Source organism: Podarcis melisellensis (genome assembly GCF_964234715.1).
Source record: "Podarcis melisellensis genome assembly, chromosome: 9".
Classification (NCBI taxonomy): Eukaryota; Metazoa; Chordata; class Lepidosauria; order Squamata; family Lacertidae; genus Podarcis; species Podarcis melisellensis.
Genome location: NC_138541.1, coordinates 3766489 through 3782786, shown reverse-complemented (window position 1 = coordinate 3782786; position 16298 = coordinate 3766489). Strand labels below are relative to the sequence as shown.

Below are 16298 nucleotides of genomic sequence, written 5' to 3'. Positions count from 1 at the left end.
TTCGTTGAACTTTATGAGACTTCCGTTGAAATCTACAATTTGATACAATGAATAGTATGCTTTATTTATTCAAAAGTACAGCCGGTTACGTCTTGTGTGTTTATTGAGCATGTTTCACGTAACCATAAGTTTGTTGTTGTTGTTTTGCTAATGCTAATACCATGGCTGAGTTTTCTAAGAGGTTTGGATGCAGAATTTAGGCTGCTGTGATGCAGAATCCCCTTTTGGAAAACAAGGGGTTAGGCGCAGGCAAACGCCCTCCTTCGAATTGTGCAGACCCGCAGGGCTGTGTGCATGCCACAGAATCTCAGCTTTCAGATGCAGAATCTCAGCTCCTGTTTAAAACCGAAAGAGCGACTTTCTAGCCCTTAGGAAATCCGTTTCCTTTCTTTTTAGGTCAATTCTCTTTCAGAAAAGGGAGAAGGAATCACGGAACTGGCACAAGGTGTTATCCTGGACTGCCCTTCATCTGAATCCAGCCCTACCCCAACTTGTTGCCCCTGCAGATGTTCAAACTACAACTCCCATCAGCAGCAGGTGCTATGCTCCAAAACACACCCTGTTGCGGGGGAGACTAGCTTAATCCCTCCGGAGAAGACCAAGGTGGAATCCTGCAGTGAGGCCCACAGAGAAGTGCCTTTCAATCTGACGGATCTCTCCGCTTCCAAGGCGAATCTGGACATGGTGCTCACCTTAAGGTTGGACTTTCCCATCCAGATATATCCTGTGTCGGTGAAGAGAGCCAGGAAGCGATAGTTGAAGGATACCGCCATCCGCAGAAAGGAGCCGGCGTGAGGACTCAGCCCAGGCAGGGTCTGCGGTGAAGAAAGGGAGACACAGTCAGCAGGGCCACGAAGGGCTGATGATTTACTCCTTACATGCAATGCCCAGAGGGGAAAATGTCATTGCCTATTCATAAGTGGTTCTCAAGCCGATTCCACCCAGGAATCTGATCTCTTTCAGCTTCTGCCTTCTGGAAGAAGGTCCAGGGTTATAAAGACTAGGACTAGCCGCCTGAGAAACAGTTTCTATCCAAATGCGATTTTGGTTTTAAACGCAGTGTAAGGTACTCTCTGTGGGAGTATATTGTATTTAATTATGGGGTATCAGAGTTTTTAGGGGTTAACCAGGCTGGGATAGCTGGGATAGCAGGCTTGTTGGTTTTTGAATGTTTGATGTAGATTTTTTCAGTTTCATTGTTCTGTATGGGACAATGACAATAAAGATTATCGTATCAATAGTTGAACTCTCAGCTGATAAAGATCTACCAATTGCACACCTGATAGCCAAATTTGCTAGGGCTGAGCTAAGAAACTCTGTTCCAGCTTTCCAGTTTTGAAACTTTATGCAAACTTTATGCATAATCTCTTCTATAATATTTATTAAATTTTCTGTTTTACATTTTAGAGTATTCACTCAAACAACCTTAAAGTAGATCAGTGACTTCCTTTCTTCTCTTTCCATGGTTCATTTTGCATATCATAAATCCCTGCATATTTTACACAAACCGAACCGTTCAATATTCCATTATTACATCCATCAAAACTTATTTACACTGTTGAATTTATCTTAATGTTGCCCACGTTTTCAGATAAACACAATTTAACCCCATATATTCAATAAACATTTTCCAATCTTCTTTAAATGCATGTTTTCCTTGTTCTCTTATTCTATATGTTAGGTCTTCAAGCTGCGCATATTCCACCAGTTTAAGTTGCAGTTCTTCTTTATAATAACAATATAATAATAATAAGAATTCATTATTTATACCCCGCCCATCTGGCTGGGTTTCCCCAGCCACTCTGGGCAGCTTCCAACTGAATATTAAAAACAATACAGCATCAGACATTAAAAACTTCCCTAAACAGGGCCACCTTCAGTTGTCTTTTAAAAGTAAAATAGTTGTTTGCTGCCTTGACATCTGCTGGGAGGGCATTCCACAGGACAGGCGCCACTACCAAGAAGGCCCTCTGCCTGGTTTCCTGTAACTTGGCTTCTCACAGTGAGGGAACTGCCAGAAGGCCCTTGGCGCTGGATCTCAGTGTCTGGGCTGAACGATGGGGGTGGAGATGCTCCTTCAGGTATACAGGACCTTTGGCCATTTAGGGCTTTCAAGGTCAGCACCAACACATTGAATTGTGCTCAGAAACATACTGGGAGCCAGTGAAGATCTTTCAGGACTGGTGTTATGTGGTCTCGGCAGCCACTCCCAGTCTCCAGTCTAGCTGCCGCATTCTGCATTAATTGCAGTTTCCAAGTCACCTTCAAAGGTAGCCCCAAGAGAGCGCACTGCTCCACATAGAGCGCAGTAGTCCAAGTATTGGGCTCTCGCTTGATTTCCATTTGGGGGCTAACAAAACATGAGCCATTTTATGCTGTAAATTACTTTTTTGGTAAACTTTGATAGGTTATGTTGGGTGATTTCAGAGGAAAGCCTTGCTCTTTTCCTCTGCTGTTCATTGTAATGGTATTGAGGCACGTGAACGTAAGCAGGTACTTGCTTGGTGTTAAATAAGGATCAGGCAGACTCAGCAATGGAGAATAAGAAGGTGAAGTTTATTGCCAGGCAATAAGGACCCAGTTTGGAATCTCTTCCAAAAGGAACTGGGACCCCGATTGACAGAAATCCAGAGATCTTTATACCTGAGCAGATCACAGCAAATCATAGATCATGAGACAACCATGAGACAGTCACGATATTGTCAGCGAAAATTAGCCAATTAGCAAGCTCCTTGCCATGCTACCAGCTCCTGGTCAAGCACTGGTCAAGCACGGAGTTCTAGTTCTGCTTTCCTATGCTTTCAGTGACGCTCTGTCTAACCTCTCCCCTAGTTATGACAGGACAGGGAGTTTGGAGATTTTGCAGTTTTGCTCTTCCTGTTCTGTGGATTAATTTAGCCTGTATCTGAGGGGATTTTGTACCAGAATCTCTGATTCACGTCTTCCCAATGTCCAGGGTACACAGATGTTTGTAGGGGAAAGGTCGGCTCCTAATTTTGCTGTATCAAGCAGTATGCAGTTAGCTAAGGAACAGCTTCCCTTTGATTCAAAATGGATTATAAAATACTGTAAGCCCTGATTATATGTGAGCATATATGAATATACTGATTCCTGATAACTGATTATATGGATAGCATAGGGGTAGCCCTTCTTCCTTGCCTCAGTATTTGTAAAGGCTATGCACAATAAATTGATTGATTGATTAAGGAAGCAGAGCACAGCCATTGTGGGTAGTAGCCACAGATAGCTCTGCGGCAATGCAACAGGCTACGAATCGGTCCAGCAGGAGTGAATGTCCAGGGGGCTTCCAGAAGAGGTGTCCCACCCAGCCCTGCACCCCCCCTCACTCACCACCGGGGAGCAGGTCGTGTTGTCCAGCAGGTACAGCTCTTGGCCAACGGCAACGAGGAGGACGGTCACTCGCTCTTGGCACAGGACGGCCCAGCAGGAGGGGGGCTTCTGGACACCTGGAAGAGGGACAGGAGGGATGCAGGCAAAAAAAACTTCAGGCAGAGGACACTTTGCTCAAAGCTGAAGTTCATAGGCAGCAGCAGATCTGTCTGCTTGGGGCAAGGACTGTATTACAAACAGGAAGCAGGCTGGAGCCTCTATAAACACCAACAATTATGAAACACTGGCCTGCAAGCGCTCCAGTTGGAGAACAGCCTTTACCATAGTTGTCCATGGCTTTGAAGATGCTCAAACTCAGAATGCAAAGAAAATGAAGGCACATTCTTTTACCTTTGGTGGACGTGCCCAAGGATTAAGGCTTTCTGGGAGATGATATATAATGAACTGAAAAAGGTATTTAAATATACCCTTTTGAAGAAACCAGAGGCCTTTCTCCTGGGCATAGTTGACCAATCGGTGTTAAAGAAGGATAGAAATTTCTTTATGTATGCTACAACAGCAGCAAGAATACTTATCACAAAATATTGGAAGACACAAGATCTACCCAACTTTGGAAGAATGGCAGATGAAGGTGATGGACTATATGGAATTGGCGGAAATGACCGGCAGGATTCGAGACCAGGGAGAAGAGTCAGTGGAGGAAGATTGGAAGAAATTTAAAGACTATTTACAGAGATATTGTAAAATTAAGGAATTTTAGAATAATTTTGGATTGGAACTAAGTGGTTTCTAGCTGTGATGGGTTAAAAGAATATGAAAAAATGGGTCTATATAAGTAAAAATCTAAGATTGTAATAATTTAAGACTAAGATCTGGGTAGTAAAAAGAGGGAAAGAAATTGTTGAATTAATAATTTGATTTGGAATACAAAAAAGGGTGGTATGAGGTGGTCCGAGAAACAAGTAAATGAAAAATAAGGAGATGGAAAGATAGATTGTTTTTAACAATTTTTGTTTGATATTTTTTCTTTTTCCTGTTTTTTTTTTTCATTTTTTGTAATGTAAAATCCTTAATAAAAATTATTATTAAAAAAAAAGAAGATGCTCAAACTCAGGACGCAAGGGAGAAACGCACTAAGAGGAAGGCACGCTTGGCCAATCCACACCGTAATCAACTCCCGCCCGGAAACCTATGTCCCCACTGTGGAAGGATGTGTGGATCCAGAATTGGCCTCCACAGTCACTTACGGACTCACTTTTAAAACTGCGTTCATGGAAGACAATCTGACTCGGCTACGAGTGATCACCAAAGAAGAAGAAGAATTAATGGGAAGGAGGCTGGAGCCCCTAACTCAGGGGGAAGTTTGCTGCTTGCAGGTGCGTCCTGCATCTACCCACCAAGCAGCGCAGCCCAGGAAGCAGGAGTGGGGAGGCGAGGGATTGTTTTAGGGGAACGGCCAAAGCTTGCATGCAAACAGTCCCAGGCCCAGCCCCCAATGGCATCTGCAGGTAGAGCTGGACATGCAAAGGTTGCAGGTTTGTTCCCCGTACAGGACTGAAGGAAAGTCTTGTTCCCAAGCTTCGCTTCTGTACATGATGCTGCACAAACCGTTCTAATACTAAGACATTCACTCATCACCTTAGAATGTTCAGTTCACATTGAGTTCAGGAAAAACATTGTACTTTGACCTGTTCTTAAATGCATAGTTGATCACATCTACGGAACGTGCTTGTTATGTTCTTTTAAGTCTCCTATATCAATCATTAGTAATTGACTTAAGTCTTACTATATTAATCACAAGTTATAATTTAATTAGGAGGTTTTCATGCCTGTCTAGTTTTGTGCCCCCATTCCCAGACTTTAATCTATCGGTGATTAATGCCTATATGCAACCCTTTGCTTTGTACTTGTGTTAACCAATCAGCAACAATCACGCATGTGGCAATGCTGTAATATTCAATAAAAGGGACTCCCCGAGACATGCTCAAGAGATGCCGCCCATATGACACCTGCTACTTGTCTGTCATTATTTCAACCCAACACAGGACAGCTGCTCCCCCACCCCCAATATAATTTTCCATTAAGTTTCCAAAATTTCTCAAATGAGTTTCGGATTAGATAATTAGAACTTTGTTTCATGGATTTCCATCTCCACTGTGTTTTTATTCAACCCCTTTTCTGCTGAATTATATAACAAATACATTATCTTTTACCAACCCCCCTCCCCACCCTCTAATAGAGTTAGTTTTATAATTTTACATCCGCTGCTCGTATTTCGAATTCCGCCCGTGATTTCATCTGGCTACAATGCTTTTTCAGACAGCTCCCAAAAATGCCTCCACTCTTCTATAAAAAGTTCGTCATTTTGGTCTCTTAGTTTTGCCATTTCCGCACAGTCCGATAACTGCTTATTTATTTCTTTGCTTGCTTATTAAATCTGTATACCGCCGTTCATCTGAAAATCACAGGGCAGTTCACAACACTTTTAAAAGCAATATCTGTAACGTCTCTAAGTATGGATATATTCCTGGATTGCAGGGGGGTTGGACTAGATATCCTCAGGCTCCCCTTCCAAGCCTACGATTCTAGGATTCTAAGCTGCCTGAAGGTGCTGGAGAGCTGCTGCCAGCCAGTGGAGGCAGCACTAAGCTACATGGACAAGTGGTCTGACTCCGCTTAAGCTGTTTTTTTAAACTCCCATCCTCTACCCCTACTTAAGAAGACAAAGTAAATGAAAATAAAAGCTGTACACACAATCTGTTCTACTGGGCATTTAGTGTTTTCATTTTGCAATCCTACGTGGTGAACCGCCTTGTGGCCTTCAGGTGGAATACAAATTCAATAAATAAATAAATTCATATCCGTGGAAGGATCTGACAGATCAAAGGATCTACGCAAAGCCTCCGTCTAGACCTGATGGCAGAACCCTGAGCGAGACGGGGAGTGGACCCAAACGGCAATTGGAGGCTTAACGTGGCAGATCAAAGGATCTACGCAAAGCCTCCGTCTAGACCTGATGACAGAATCCTGAGCGAGACAGGGAGCGGACCTAAACGGCAATTGGAGGCTTAACGTGGCAGATCAAAGGATCTACAGTACACAAAGCCATGGTCTAGACTTGGTAGCAGAATCCTGAGAGAGACGGGGAGAAGACTCAAACAGCAATTGGAGGCTTAACGTGGCAGATCAAAGGATCTACACACAGCCTTGGTCTAGACCTGGTGGCAGAATCCTGAGCGAGACGGGGAGTGGACCCAAATGGCAATTGGAGGCTTAACGTGGCAGATCCAAAGGATCTACACAAAGCCTCCGTCTAGACCTGGTGGCAGAATCTTGAGAGAGATGGGGAGTGGACCTAAACAGCAATTGAAGGCTTAACGTGGCTCCAGCTCAAGAACCGTGAGAAACCTAGAAACCTGGGAGAAGATGGCGACGGCTTAGCAAGCAGGCTTTGGAGCTCCGCAGATAACAAGACTGTAATTAGCGTTGATTGCTACCCAGGGAAGTAATTTCTCCTTTTTCTTACTTCTCTACTTTTAAACTTACCAACCTACTGAGATTCTATTTTTTTAAAAAATAATATTTATTAACAATTTAAAGACTATAAAAGAAAGAAAAAGAATTCAACAAAACAATACAATTCAAAAACAAAAACACTACATTACACTAACACTAAAACATTGAATTAACAACACAAAACAGACACAATTTAAAACACATCCAATAGTTTCAGTATCTTATCTTTCATGCACTTGTTTCTACGACCTCCTCGCACCTCCCTTTTTGTATTCCACTTCAATTAACTGTTTCAGCAATTCCTTTCCATCTTCCTCTGTTTTCTGTCCTGTAATTTATCTTAACTTATTCTAACCTTATTTTTTCCCTTTAATACATTAAAAATCTATTTGTACTTAATTCCTTATAACATTTCTGCTAAAGCTATATACCTTCATTCCAACATTTTTCTAACATTCATTAATATTACAGTATTTCTGTAAATAATCTTTCATTTTTTTTCAGTCTTCTTCCACCGACTCTTCTCCCTGGTCTCGGATTCTGCCAGTCACAACCTACTGAGATTCTAACAGCACCTTCTTGTCCATGCTATGAGAAACATCCAGGGGCGCCGACTTATAAAAAATATTGGGGGGCCGGGGGCCCATACCGACTTATAAAAAATATTGGGGGGGCCCAAGACCTCCAAACCGCTGCTGCTGGGGGAACGAAAGGGGCGAGCCCCGGGCTGCCCCGACCTTAAGTGAACCTGTGAGGGCCCGCCCTTTGCGGCAGCCAATTGGCTGCCGCCGTGGGCGGTGAATATTAATGAGCTAGGGGGATTGTTGATGGGTCGAGAGCCCACAACCCCACCCCCTCTCTAGATCGGGAGTGGCTTCGTTTTAACTCATTACTGAATGTATTTTAAAAGGTAACTATCGTCAAACAAGGAAAATAAAAAATACCAACATAATTTTGTGATTTTACAAAGCATAATATAACTAATAATTTTCTTAAATTATTGGGGGGGCAGAGCCCCCCAAACGAATTTTTGAGGGGGCTCGGGCCCCCTCAGGCCCCATGGAGTCGGCGCCTATGGAAACATCTTGGGCAAATTCTGTGAAGCATCCCGGGCAGGTTGCCAGTTGCTAGCTATTAACCGCAAGCTCCCTTCTATACTTTGTTCCTGGCAGTCACCACACAAAGAAGCTCTTAAATTGAACAAACCCAGCACTTTCTATTTTTCTCTCTCTTCTTTGGTTAAGGAAACCTCTCCTTGTTTGCTTTCCACCGTTATACTATGCCTGCTAGTAAACGCTACAGGGACCCAGAGGATGCAGCTGTCTCGCTGGTTTCCAAACAATCTACAAAATTTTTAACAGATCTGCTTTTATAGTTCCAACAAAAAACCCTTGAAGATGATTGTGAGTGTGGGAAGAATATTCAAGGTGTGAGCGTAGAACTGGATCCAACAATGGGGCAAGATGATTCTGTGCCACTAAGAGAGGAAGGAATAGGGAGAGCATGTTGGGATACTGCCAGGGAGATAAAGGCCATCATGCCTCCACGTCGTCTCCGGACGTCCATCGATCTCCCGTAGACACGCAGTATCAGCAATTAGCGACACGAGCTCCAGAAATAGATTGCCACATTCCTGGGCTGATGCACGCTCTATCAGCAGAATTCACACAGCGAAGGTTGCACAGCAGGAGAGCATATTTAAGAGGTTTATTCAGTGTTGGTCAGAACAAAGAAAAAACATGACTGCCTGCTTGCGTGTTCAGGCACCGAGAGAGAGAACGAAAGCCACAGGAAACATAAACATCTTGTGAACAGGAAATACGCAGGCTGTGACTCACATAGCCTGCTCCCTCTTAAGGTGGAATGGAAATATCCTAACAGAGCACCCAATAGTCTACTATAGTCTACAGTATATTGTATTTTAAAATGGGGTTTCAGAGTTTTTAGGGTTTTTTGAATGTCTTATGTAGATTTTCCAATTCATTTTTCTGTATGGGACAATGAAATATGGTCTGAAGCTCAACACCAAAAAAATGAAGATCATGGCCACTGGGCCCATCACCTCCTGGCAAATAGAAGGGGAAGAAATGGAGGCAGTGAGAGATTTTGCTTTCTTGTGCTCCATGATCATTGCAGATGGTGACAGCAGTCACAAAAATAAAAGACGCCTGCTCCTTGGGAGAAAAGCAATGACAAACCTAGACAGCATCTTGAAAAGCAGAGACATCACCTTGCCAACAAAGGTCCGTATAGTTAAAGCTCTGGTTTTCCCAGTAGCGATGTATGGAAGCGAGAGCTGGACCATAAAGAAGGCTAATCGCCAAAGAATGGATGCTTTTGAATTATGGTGCTGGAGGAGACTCTTGAGAGTCCCATGGACTGCAAGAAGATCCAGCCGATCCATTCTGAAGGAAATCAGCCCTGAGTGCTCACTGGAAGGACAGATCCTGAAGCTGAGGCTCCAAGACTTTGGCCACCTCAGGAGAAGAGAAGACTCCCTGGAAAAGACCCTGATGTTGGGAAAGATAGAGGGCACAAGGAGAAGGGGACAACAGAGGACGAGATGGTGGGACAGTGTTCTGGAAGCTACCAGCATGAGTTTGATCAAACTGCGGGAGGCAGTGGAAGACAGGAGTGCCTGGCGTGCTCTGGTCCAGGGGGTCACGAAGCGTCGGACACGACTAAACAACAACAACATTTGTATTCGTATTAACTCTAATTGCAAGAACGGTTGGGCATATCTTCCAACAAATTAGAGGTATTGCCTCTCAGATAACCCAATGATCCAAAGAGGTCAACGATTATCAGTTAATAACAAGCAGGCATTAACAGAACACCAAAGTACCAAGTGAAATGGCGACAACAAGAGCAGACCCCTAAGCTCGACATAGAACGTGCAGAGGCTCCTAAAACAAACTCTAGAAACTTGGGGTGCGATTTTTGCTTTTCAAAACCTTGGGTTCCAGGGAGCGCACACTCAGAAACAGAAGAGCGCGTCTGGGGCAGTGCGAGTCGAGGGGCGAAGGTGGGCAGGAGGCAGATTTACCTGGCACCTGAGGCAGCCTGCGGAGTTTCAAGTCCTCGACGTTGGTGGCTATGGTGAAACGGTGGGCCCCAGTGAGGATGGCCACCCCGGTGCCGTATTCCGTGTGGAACACCTTGGCCTCCAGCACGTGGTTCTGAAGCACCTCCTGGGGAAAGCAAGGAAGCACCGGGTCAGGTGGTGTAGTGGTTAGAGCAGCGGTTCTCAAAAAACAGTCCTAGCAATCTTTGATTTTTAACACAGAACACAACCACTTTATAACATGATTGTGTGGCACCCAGAATATCATTATGAACGAGACTCTTACATATATACCTTAGGTATGTCTACAAACTCAATGAAAGGTGCAAGCTGGCTTTTGCCAGGTAATCTCATTGATATTCGGTCGAATTTGAGACAAACAAATTCTCATCTCCTCAATCAACACAAAGAAGCCTTTCTCTTTTCTGATATTTCATTGAAAACCCCAGTTCGAGACAATATGTCATGGAGAACTGGGGCAGAATAACCAACGCTCTTGCTCTCATTTTGAAAAGATAAATGTTTTAAAAATATTTTTTAAAAAACAAGTGATATTATATTATTCTAAACTACACTGAAATGTTTGAATGTTTCTTCAAGCAAGAAGTGAGCTTACAATTATGAATCACTTCCTATGGAACATTTCTAAGTGTTTTCATTTTTCAATAAATACTGGGTGGCTTATGGCACATGTAAAAAATTTGTAAACCATCAGACATTAAAAATTTCCCAATGCAGGGCTGCCTTCAGATGTCTTCTAAAAGTCAGATAGTTGTTTATTTCCTTGACACCTGATGGGAGGGCGTTCCACAGGGGGGCGCCCCCACCGAGAAGGCCCTCTGCCTGGTTCCCTGTAACCTCACTTCTCGCAGGGAGGGAAGCGCCATAAGGCCCTCGGCGCTGGACCTCAGTGTCCGGGCAGAACGATGGGGATGGAGACGCTCCTTCAGGTATACTGGGCCGAAGCTCCAGCTCCCAAAAGCCCCCGGTTCCAGTAAACTTTCTTCTCCAAGGTCACTTACATTGCCCATGCTGAAGCGCCGCTTGAACTCACAGAAGAGGCTGTAGACGAGGACCGAGCCGTCCTCCTGGATGCAAAGGAGGTCCTCACTGGTCGTCCAGCCAAGGTGCACGGCTGGACAGTTCTTCCACTGGAGGGGAGACAAAAGCCCAGGGTTAGAAATTAGCCAGGCCCCAGATGCACCTATTTAGCAACCTGACATTCTGAATCAGCAGGTACTTCTTGGTAGGTCCCAAAGGTAGCCCTGCGTATGACCTATTAAAATATCAGGGGTATTTGCCTACTGCACTCAGGAAGCCACCCTGTCCACTCTCTGGTAAGAGATACAGCCAGCGGCCCTTCTTGTCCAGTATCCTGTTCTTGTCAGGAGTTCAGCCTACACTTGAGTAGGACCCTGGCAGAGACACATGCCCGACTGGCATGTTCTCTCCCTCCTGGTCGATCATTCGGGAGCTTCAAAACTTTCTTCAGCCCGAACATCACAGCGACCGATGCCAACAGGCACAGGCACACTTAGGGATCCGCAGAGTTTGCGCAGTTGCGTAACAGACCTCAGCAACGCAGCATTTGGGTTAATGTACTTTATTTATAAACACCCACAAAGCGCTGCAACATGGCTCCCTCTCTCTCTAGCATCAGACAGCAAAGAGGAAAAGAACAAAGGACAATAGTCCCACTTCACGGAACACAGTAACGCAAACATCCTGTCTCCGTCACTTCCCACTCTGTGGAGTCAAAACATACACCGTCATGTGAAAGACAACAATCCCATGACTGCAATCATGGAGCAGGAATTCTAACAGTTCTCACAGGGGCCAAGCAGATGCCTGTGGGAAACCAACAAGCAGGATTCAAACACAAGAGCCCCCTTACTCTCCTGTGGTTTCCAGCAACTGGTATTCAGAAGCACTGCTGCCTCTAATTGTGGAGGCTAGTAGCCATCAATAGCCCCTCTCCTCCATGGAATTTCCTAAGCCTCTTTCAAAGTCATCCAGGTTGGCGGCCACGTCGCAACTCAAACCCAGCCCCTCTGTCGCTGAACCCCCAAAGCCCTCGTTCTCAGCTGAAAAAAAGCGCTCAGTGCACGCAGCACAATTTGACAGTGTTCGTTCAGAGTTTGCCCTTGCTTTCCCCCATCCTCCTCATTTCCCTCTATTGCCTTTACCACTGCGAGTGTAACCTCCTTGGGGCAGAGAACTGACCTGCCTTCTCCCTCCTTTTTTTGTTGTTGCTAATGTTACTATGAAGACAGAAGTGCCTGGTGTGCTCTGGTCCATGGAGTGACGAAGAGTCGGACACAACTAAATGACTAAACAACAACAACAATGTTACTATGCAGGGCTGGATTTAGGTTTGATGAGGCCCTAAGCTACTGAAGGTAATGGGGCCCTTTATATGTCCAGCTGTCCTTTGTCAACAACAAATTGTCACTGTTTTTTGTGTTAAATATATGCTGTACGGTAATTTATGGACCTAATAGGTATCTAACCAGTGATATTTTAGGGAACAGGCTACTTACATCATAGGAGCCTACACAACACAAAACACTGTTACTGTAAGCAGGTTTTATTTTATTTGTTTTTTATCTTTATTTTGGAAATGTACATCCAGGTTTTTTCCCCTTTCATTTTTTGGGGGGCCCCGAGAGAGTGGGGCCCTAAGCTATAGCTTGTTTAGCTTATACGTAAATCCCGCACTATTACTATGCCACGCACAGTGACCACTGATAACACAATTCGCTCACCGGAATGCTAGCCAAGAGGACTCCTGAGGCTGTGTAGATTTCCAGAGGTGGCCGGGAACTGGGAGATTTCTCTTTCTTGTTTTTCAGCAAAGCTAAAACAATAGAGGCTTTTTAAAAAATCACAATACAAAACAATGCTGAGAAGTCAATCGCCGTTCTCACCTCCCTTTTTAATTCTTTGTGAGCATTTCTTTAATTATGTCATTACTAGCAGCCTTGTAACAATGGTAGCTCAGAAATGCTAAGAAACCAAAAAACAACAACAAACCAGCGTCGTTTTGAGCCAGTAGTCAAAACCGAAAAAGTTCAGTCTGCCATCTCGATTCAAAATGATTCAAAATTCAGGAACCAGAAGACAAAAAAATTGGTTACGGTCCAAATAGACAGCCAAAATATAGAGCTATTATTATTATTGCCCATATGTGCCAACTCAACTGCTTAGGATTTACTAGTGGCTATTCTGGCAGCTAGCGACACAGGTGGCGCTGTGGGTTAAACCACAGAGCCTAGGATTTGCCAATCAGGAGGTCGGCGGTTCGAATCCCCGCGACGGGGTGAACTCCCTTTGCTTGGTCCCTGCTCCTGCCAACCTAGCAGTTCGAAAGCATGAAGTGCAAGTAGATAAATAGGTACCGCTCCAGCGGGAAGGTAAACAGCGTTTCCGTGTGCTGCTCTGGTTCGCCAGAAGCAGCTTAATCATGCTGGCCACATGACCCGGAAGCTGTACGCCGGCTCCCTCGGCCAGTAAAGCGAGATGAGCACCGCAACCCCAGAGTCGGTCACGACTGGACCTAATGGTCAGGGGTCCCTTTACCTTTATTCTGGCAGCTAGCGCCAGTGCCACCCTCTTTCCTTGCCCCGATTTATTTTTTTGGGTCCTGCCCTTCCTGCAGGAACCTCAAGGCGTTCTCACAACAGCCCTGTAGGGCAGACTAGGCAGAGCCAGAGAGAGAGATCGCGCAACTGACTGCATCATGCATGCCCTACCCCTTGGCAAATTCCCCGACTGCACCAGTGACTGAGACTGGGTTGAGAGAGGAAACCTCCCAGCTGCAAAGGAACAGCTGGCGCGAGAAAGAGGAGCTGGCTCTTGCCGTACCGATGGGTCCTCCGTAGGGCGCGGCAGCGACCAAGCAATCCCGCAGGTCTTCTCTCAGGTTCCAGCCCATGGTGTACAAATCCAGTTTCCTGCAGGAAGAAAACATTAGCGGAAAATTTTTTGGGGGGAGAAATGTCAGGTTAAATAAAAGCAGAGCCCCGAAGCACTGGCAAAACCCAGCATTCTGTTACCAATGCTGGTCAGCTCTGTGCTTTGGGAAGCCCCCAAGCAGTGCACTGAGGCAGCTGGCCTTCCTAGTCCTTTGCCCTCACCAGGCAAGAGACACTCAGAGATGGGGAGCAGGGAGAGAAGTAGGGTCCTGGAGGGATGTGGGGAAAGAGGATGAGGATGGAGGAGAAGATTATGGAGTCAGCAGAGCAGCTGGGAACCAGGGTGTCCTCTGTTTGAATTTTGCCTCTACCACAAACCCACCTGGCGACCTTAGCTCAGCCCCAGTTCCCCTCCCTGTTTGCAATGTGGGGTTAGCAACAGCAGCCTGCCTTGCAGGTCTGTTGTAAAGGTTACTGGGACAGGGGTTCGTGCAGTGGTCTGAACACAGAAAAGTACATAGTTCCTGTGCTCCAACTCCCATCAACCCTGAGTCCATTGGGAGATGGAGTCCCAGAGAATCCCTGACGTTCACCAATGACATCTGTTATATTTAGTGTCAAATGCTGTCCCTAAAATAAAATAATAGTAATAATCAGTGCTTTTTTTCTTAAAAAATGTTTAGGGGTACAGTGGTACCTCGGGTTACATACGCTTCAGGTTACAGACTCCGCTAACCCAGAAATAAAATCTCGGGTTAAGAACTTTGCTTCAGGTTGAGAACAGAAATTGTGCGGCGGCAGCAGGAGGCCCCATTAGCTAAAGTGGTGCTTCAGGTTAAGATCAGTTTCAGGTTAAGAACAGACCTCTGGAACGAATTAAGTACATAACCAGTGGTACCACTGTACTCTCATTTTGACTAAAGAAAATCACCATTTTATAGTTCAAATCAGGAGAAATAAATACAGTAAATGGACAAAAGATTCACAAAATGTTTAGGGGTATACGTACCCCTGCGTCCCCCCCCCCCCCGCCCCAGAAAAAAGCACTGATCATATTAATAAGAAACACCTTGCCGCAACAGAAGGTGCCTAAGCAAAATTTTTCACAATCTATTCCCACAAATACACTGTGCTCAAACCACACCGTGAAGCAGGGTGCATGCACACGAAAGCTCATACCAAGAACAAACTTAGTTGGTCTCTAAGGTGCTACTAAGGACGCGGGTGGCGTTGTGGTCTAAACCACTGAGCCCCTTGGACTTGCCAATCGGAAGGTCGGCGGTTTGAATCCCCGTGACAGGGTGAGCTCCTGTTCTTTGGTCCCTTCTAAAAGTCACTTGCAATAAGACGAATAAAGTGTTGGATTGTTAAGAATATAAGATTTTATGGACGTGCATGAATAAGTATAAAATAATGGAAGCAGGAGGGGGAGTGGAGGGAAGTCAATCAAGATTTATGGTTTCAATTTTTTATTGTGGTGAGTGGTTTTTTGCGGGGTGGGGGTTGTTACCACAAAATTAATAAATTGTATTTAATTTTTTTTTTTTAAAGGAAGCTCGTCTGATCAGCTGCAAGCCCCACCCCACCCCCTGGGTCCGGCTGGTGCCCTCCCAGTGCAAAATGCTTTGCAGGAGCTGCGCCCCTGCCCCTGCGGAGGGGGTGAGGACCCCCACCCCCAACAATATAAAGCATTGGGGGTGGGTGGGAGAGGGGTTATCCAGGGAGTGGCAAAATTGGGGAAGGGTCAGAGAGGGGGGAGAGTCTCCTGGGGGGCGTTGGGGAGGCGGGGGGGCGCCCACTGACCGGTAATAGGCCGCTTCCCCGAGGGGGTCCCAGTTTGCCGTGTAGCAGTCCATGCCTTGCGCCCCTGGACCCAGCAGAGATGCTCTGCTTCCCAGGACGCTTCCGCCCTCAGCGCCCACTCCAGGCAAGCGGACACAGGGAAGCCGAAGCCGCCATCTTGAGCGAGGGCACGGCGCTGCTTCCGGGGCCTGGCTCTCCGCTGCCCCCGAGAGGAGGAGGAGCCTCCGCCGCCTCCGCCCTTCTGTCAATCACTCTGCAAGACACGCCTCGATTAAAGGGCCCGTGTTGACGTCATTCATTCATTTTTATCTTATTTTTATGCTTCTATTTTTTTATTTTCTTGGGTGGCAGCGCTAAATATTTGTTATTTGTATTTTTACTTCTTTTTTGGGGGGAAATGTTTGTCACTGCTGCTATTTAATCTTAAAAACAGAGAGGGTCGGTTGCCAAAAGCAAGTGAAGATTTTAGAAAGGTGCAAAAACGGTAAAAGCAGGCACATTGAATTGCAGCTGCCAGAGGGATTGACAAATAACAAAATTCCGGGTAAAGAATATCCGCATTATCCGATTGCCCAAGTACAGTTCCTGGTTTGTCGCCTTGAAAACGATGGCTCTGTTGCATACGTAATAAACGAGTGCCAAATCATATT

General features: G+C 45.5%; 1 protein-coding gene across 1 annotated transcript in view; it reads right to left on the bottom strand.

Moving 5' to 3' along the window:
- VPS16 (VPS16 core subunit of CORVET and HOPS complexes) overlaps window positions 1-15819 on the bottom strand; it is a 39772-nt gene extending 23953 nt beyond the window's left edge. Inside the window, exons 1-7 of the mRNA XM_081924928.1 lie at window positions 15649-15819; window positions 13796-13884; window positions 12697-12788; window positions 10954-11082; window positions 9914-10058; window positions 3352-3467; window positions 693-815 (exon numbers count right to left, since the gene is read on the bottom strand). Of these exons, the coding sequence (XP_081781054.1) occupies window positions 693-815; window positions 3352-3467; window positions 9914-10058; window positions 10954-11082; window positions 12697-12788; window positions 13796-13884; window positions 15649-15701 (747 nt within the window). The 5' untranslated portion in view covers window positions 15702-15819. The remainder of the gene's footprint in view (window positions 1-692; window positions 816-3351; window positions 3468-9913; window positions 10059-10953; window positions 11083-12696; window positions 12789-13795; window positions 13885-15648) is intronic.
- Between the last annotated feature and the right edge of the window lie 479 nt (window positions 15820-16298).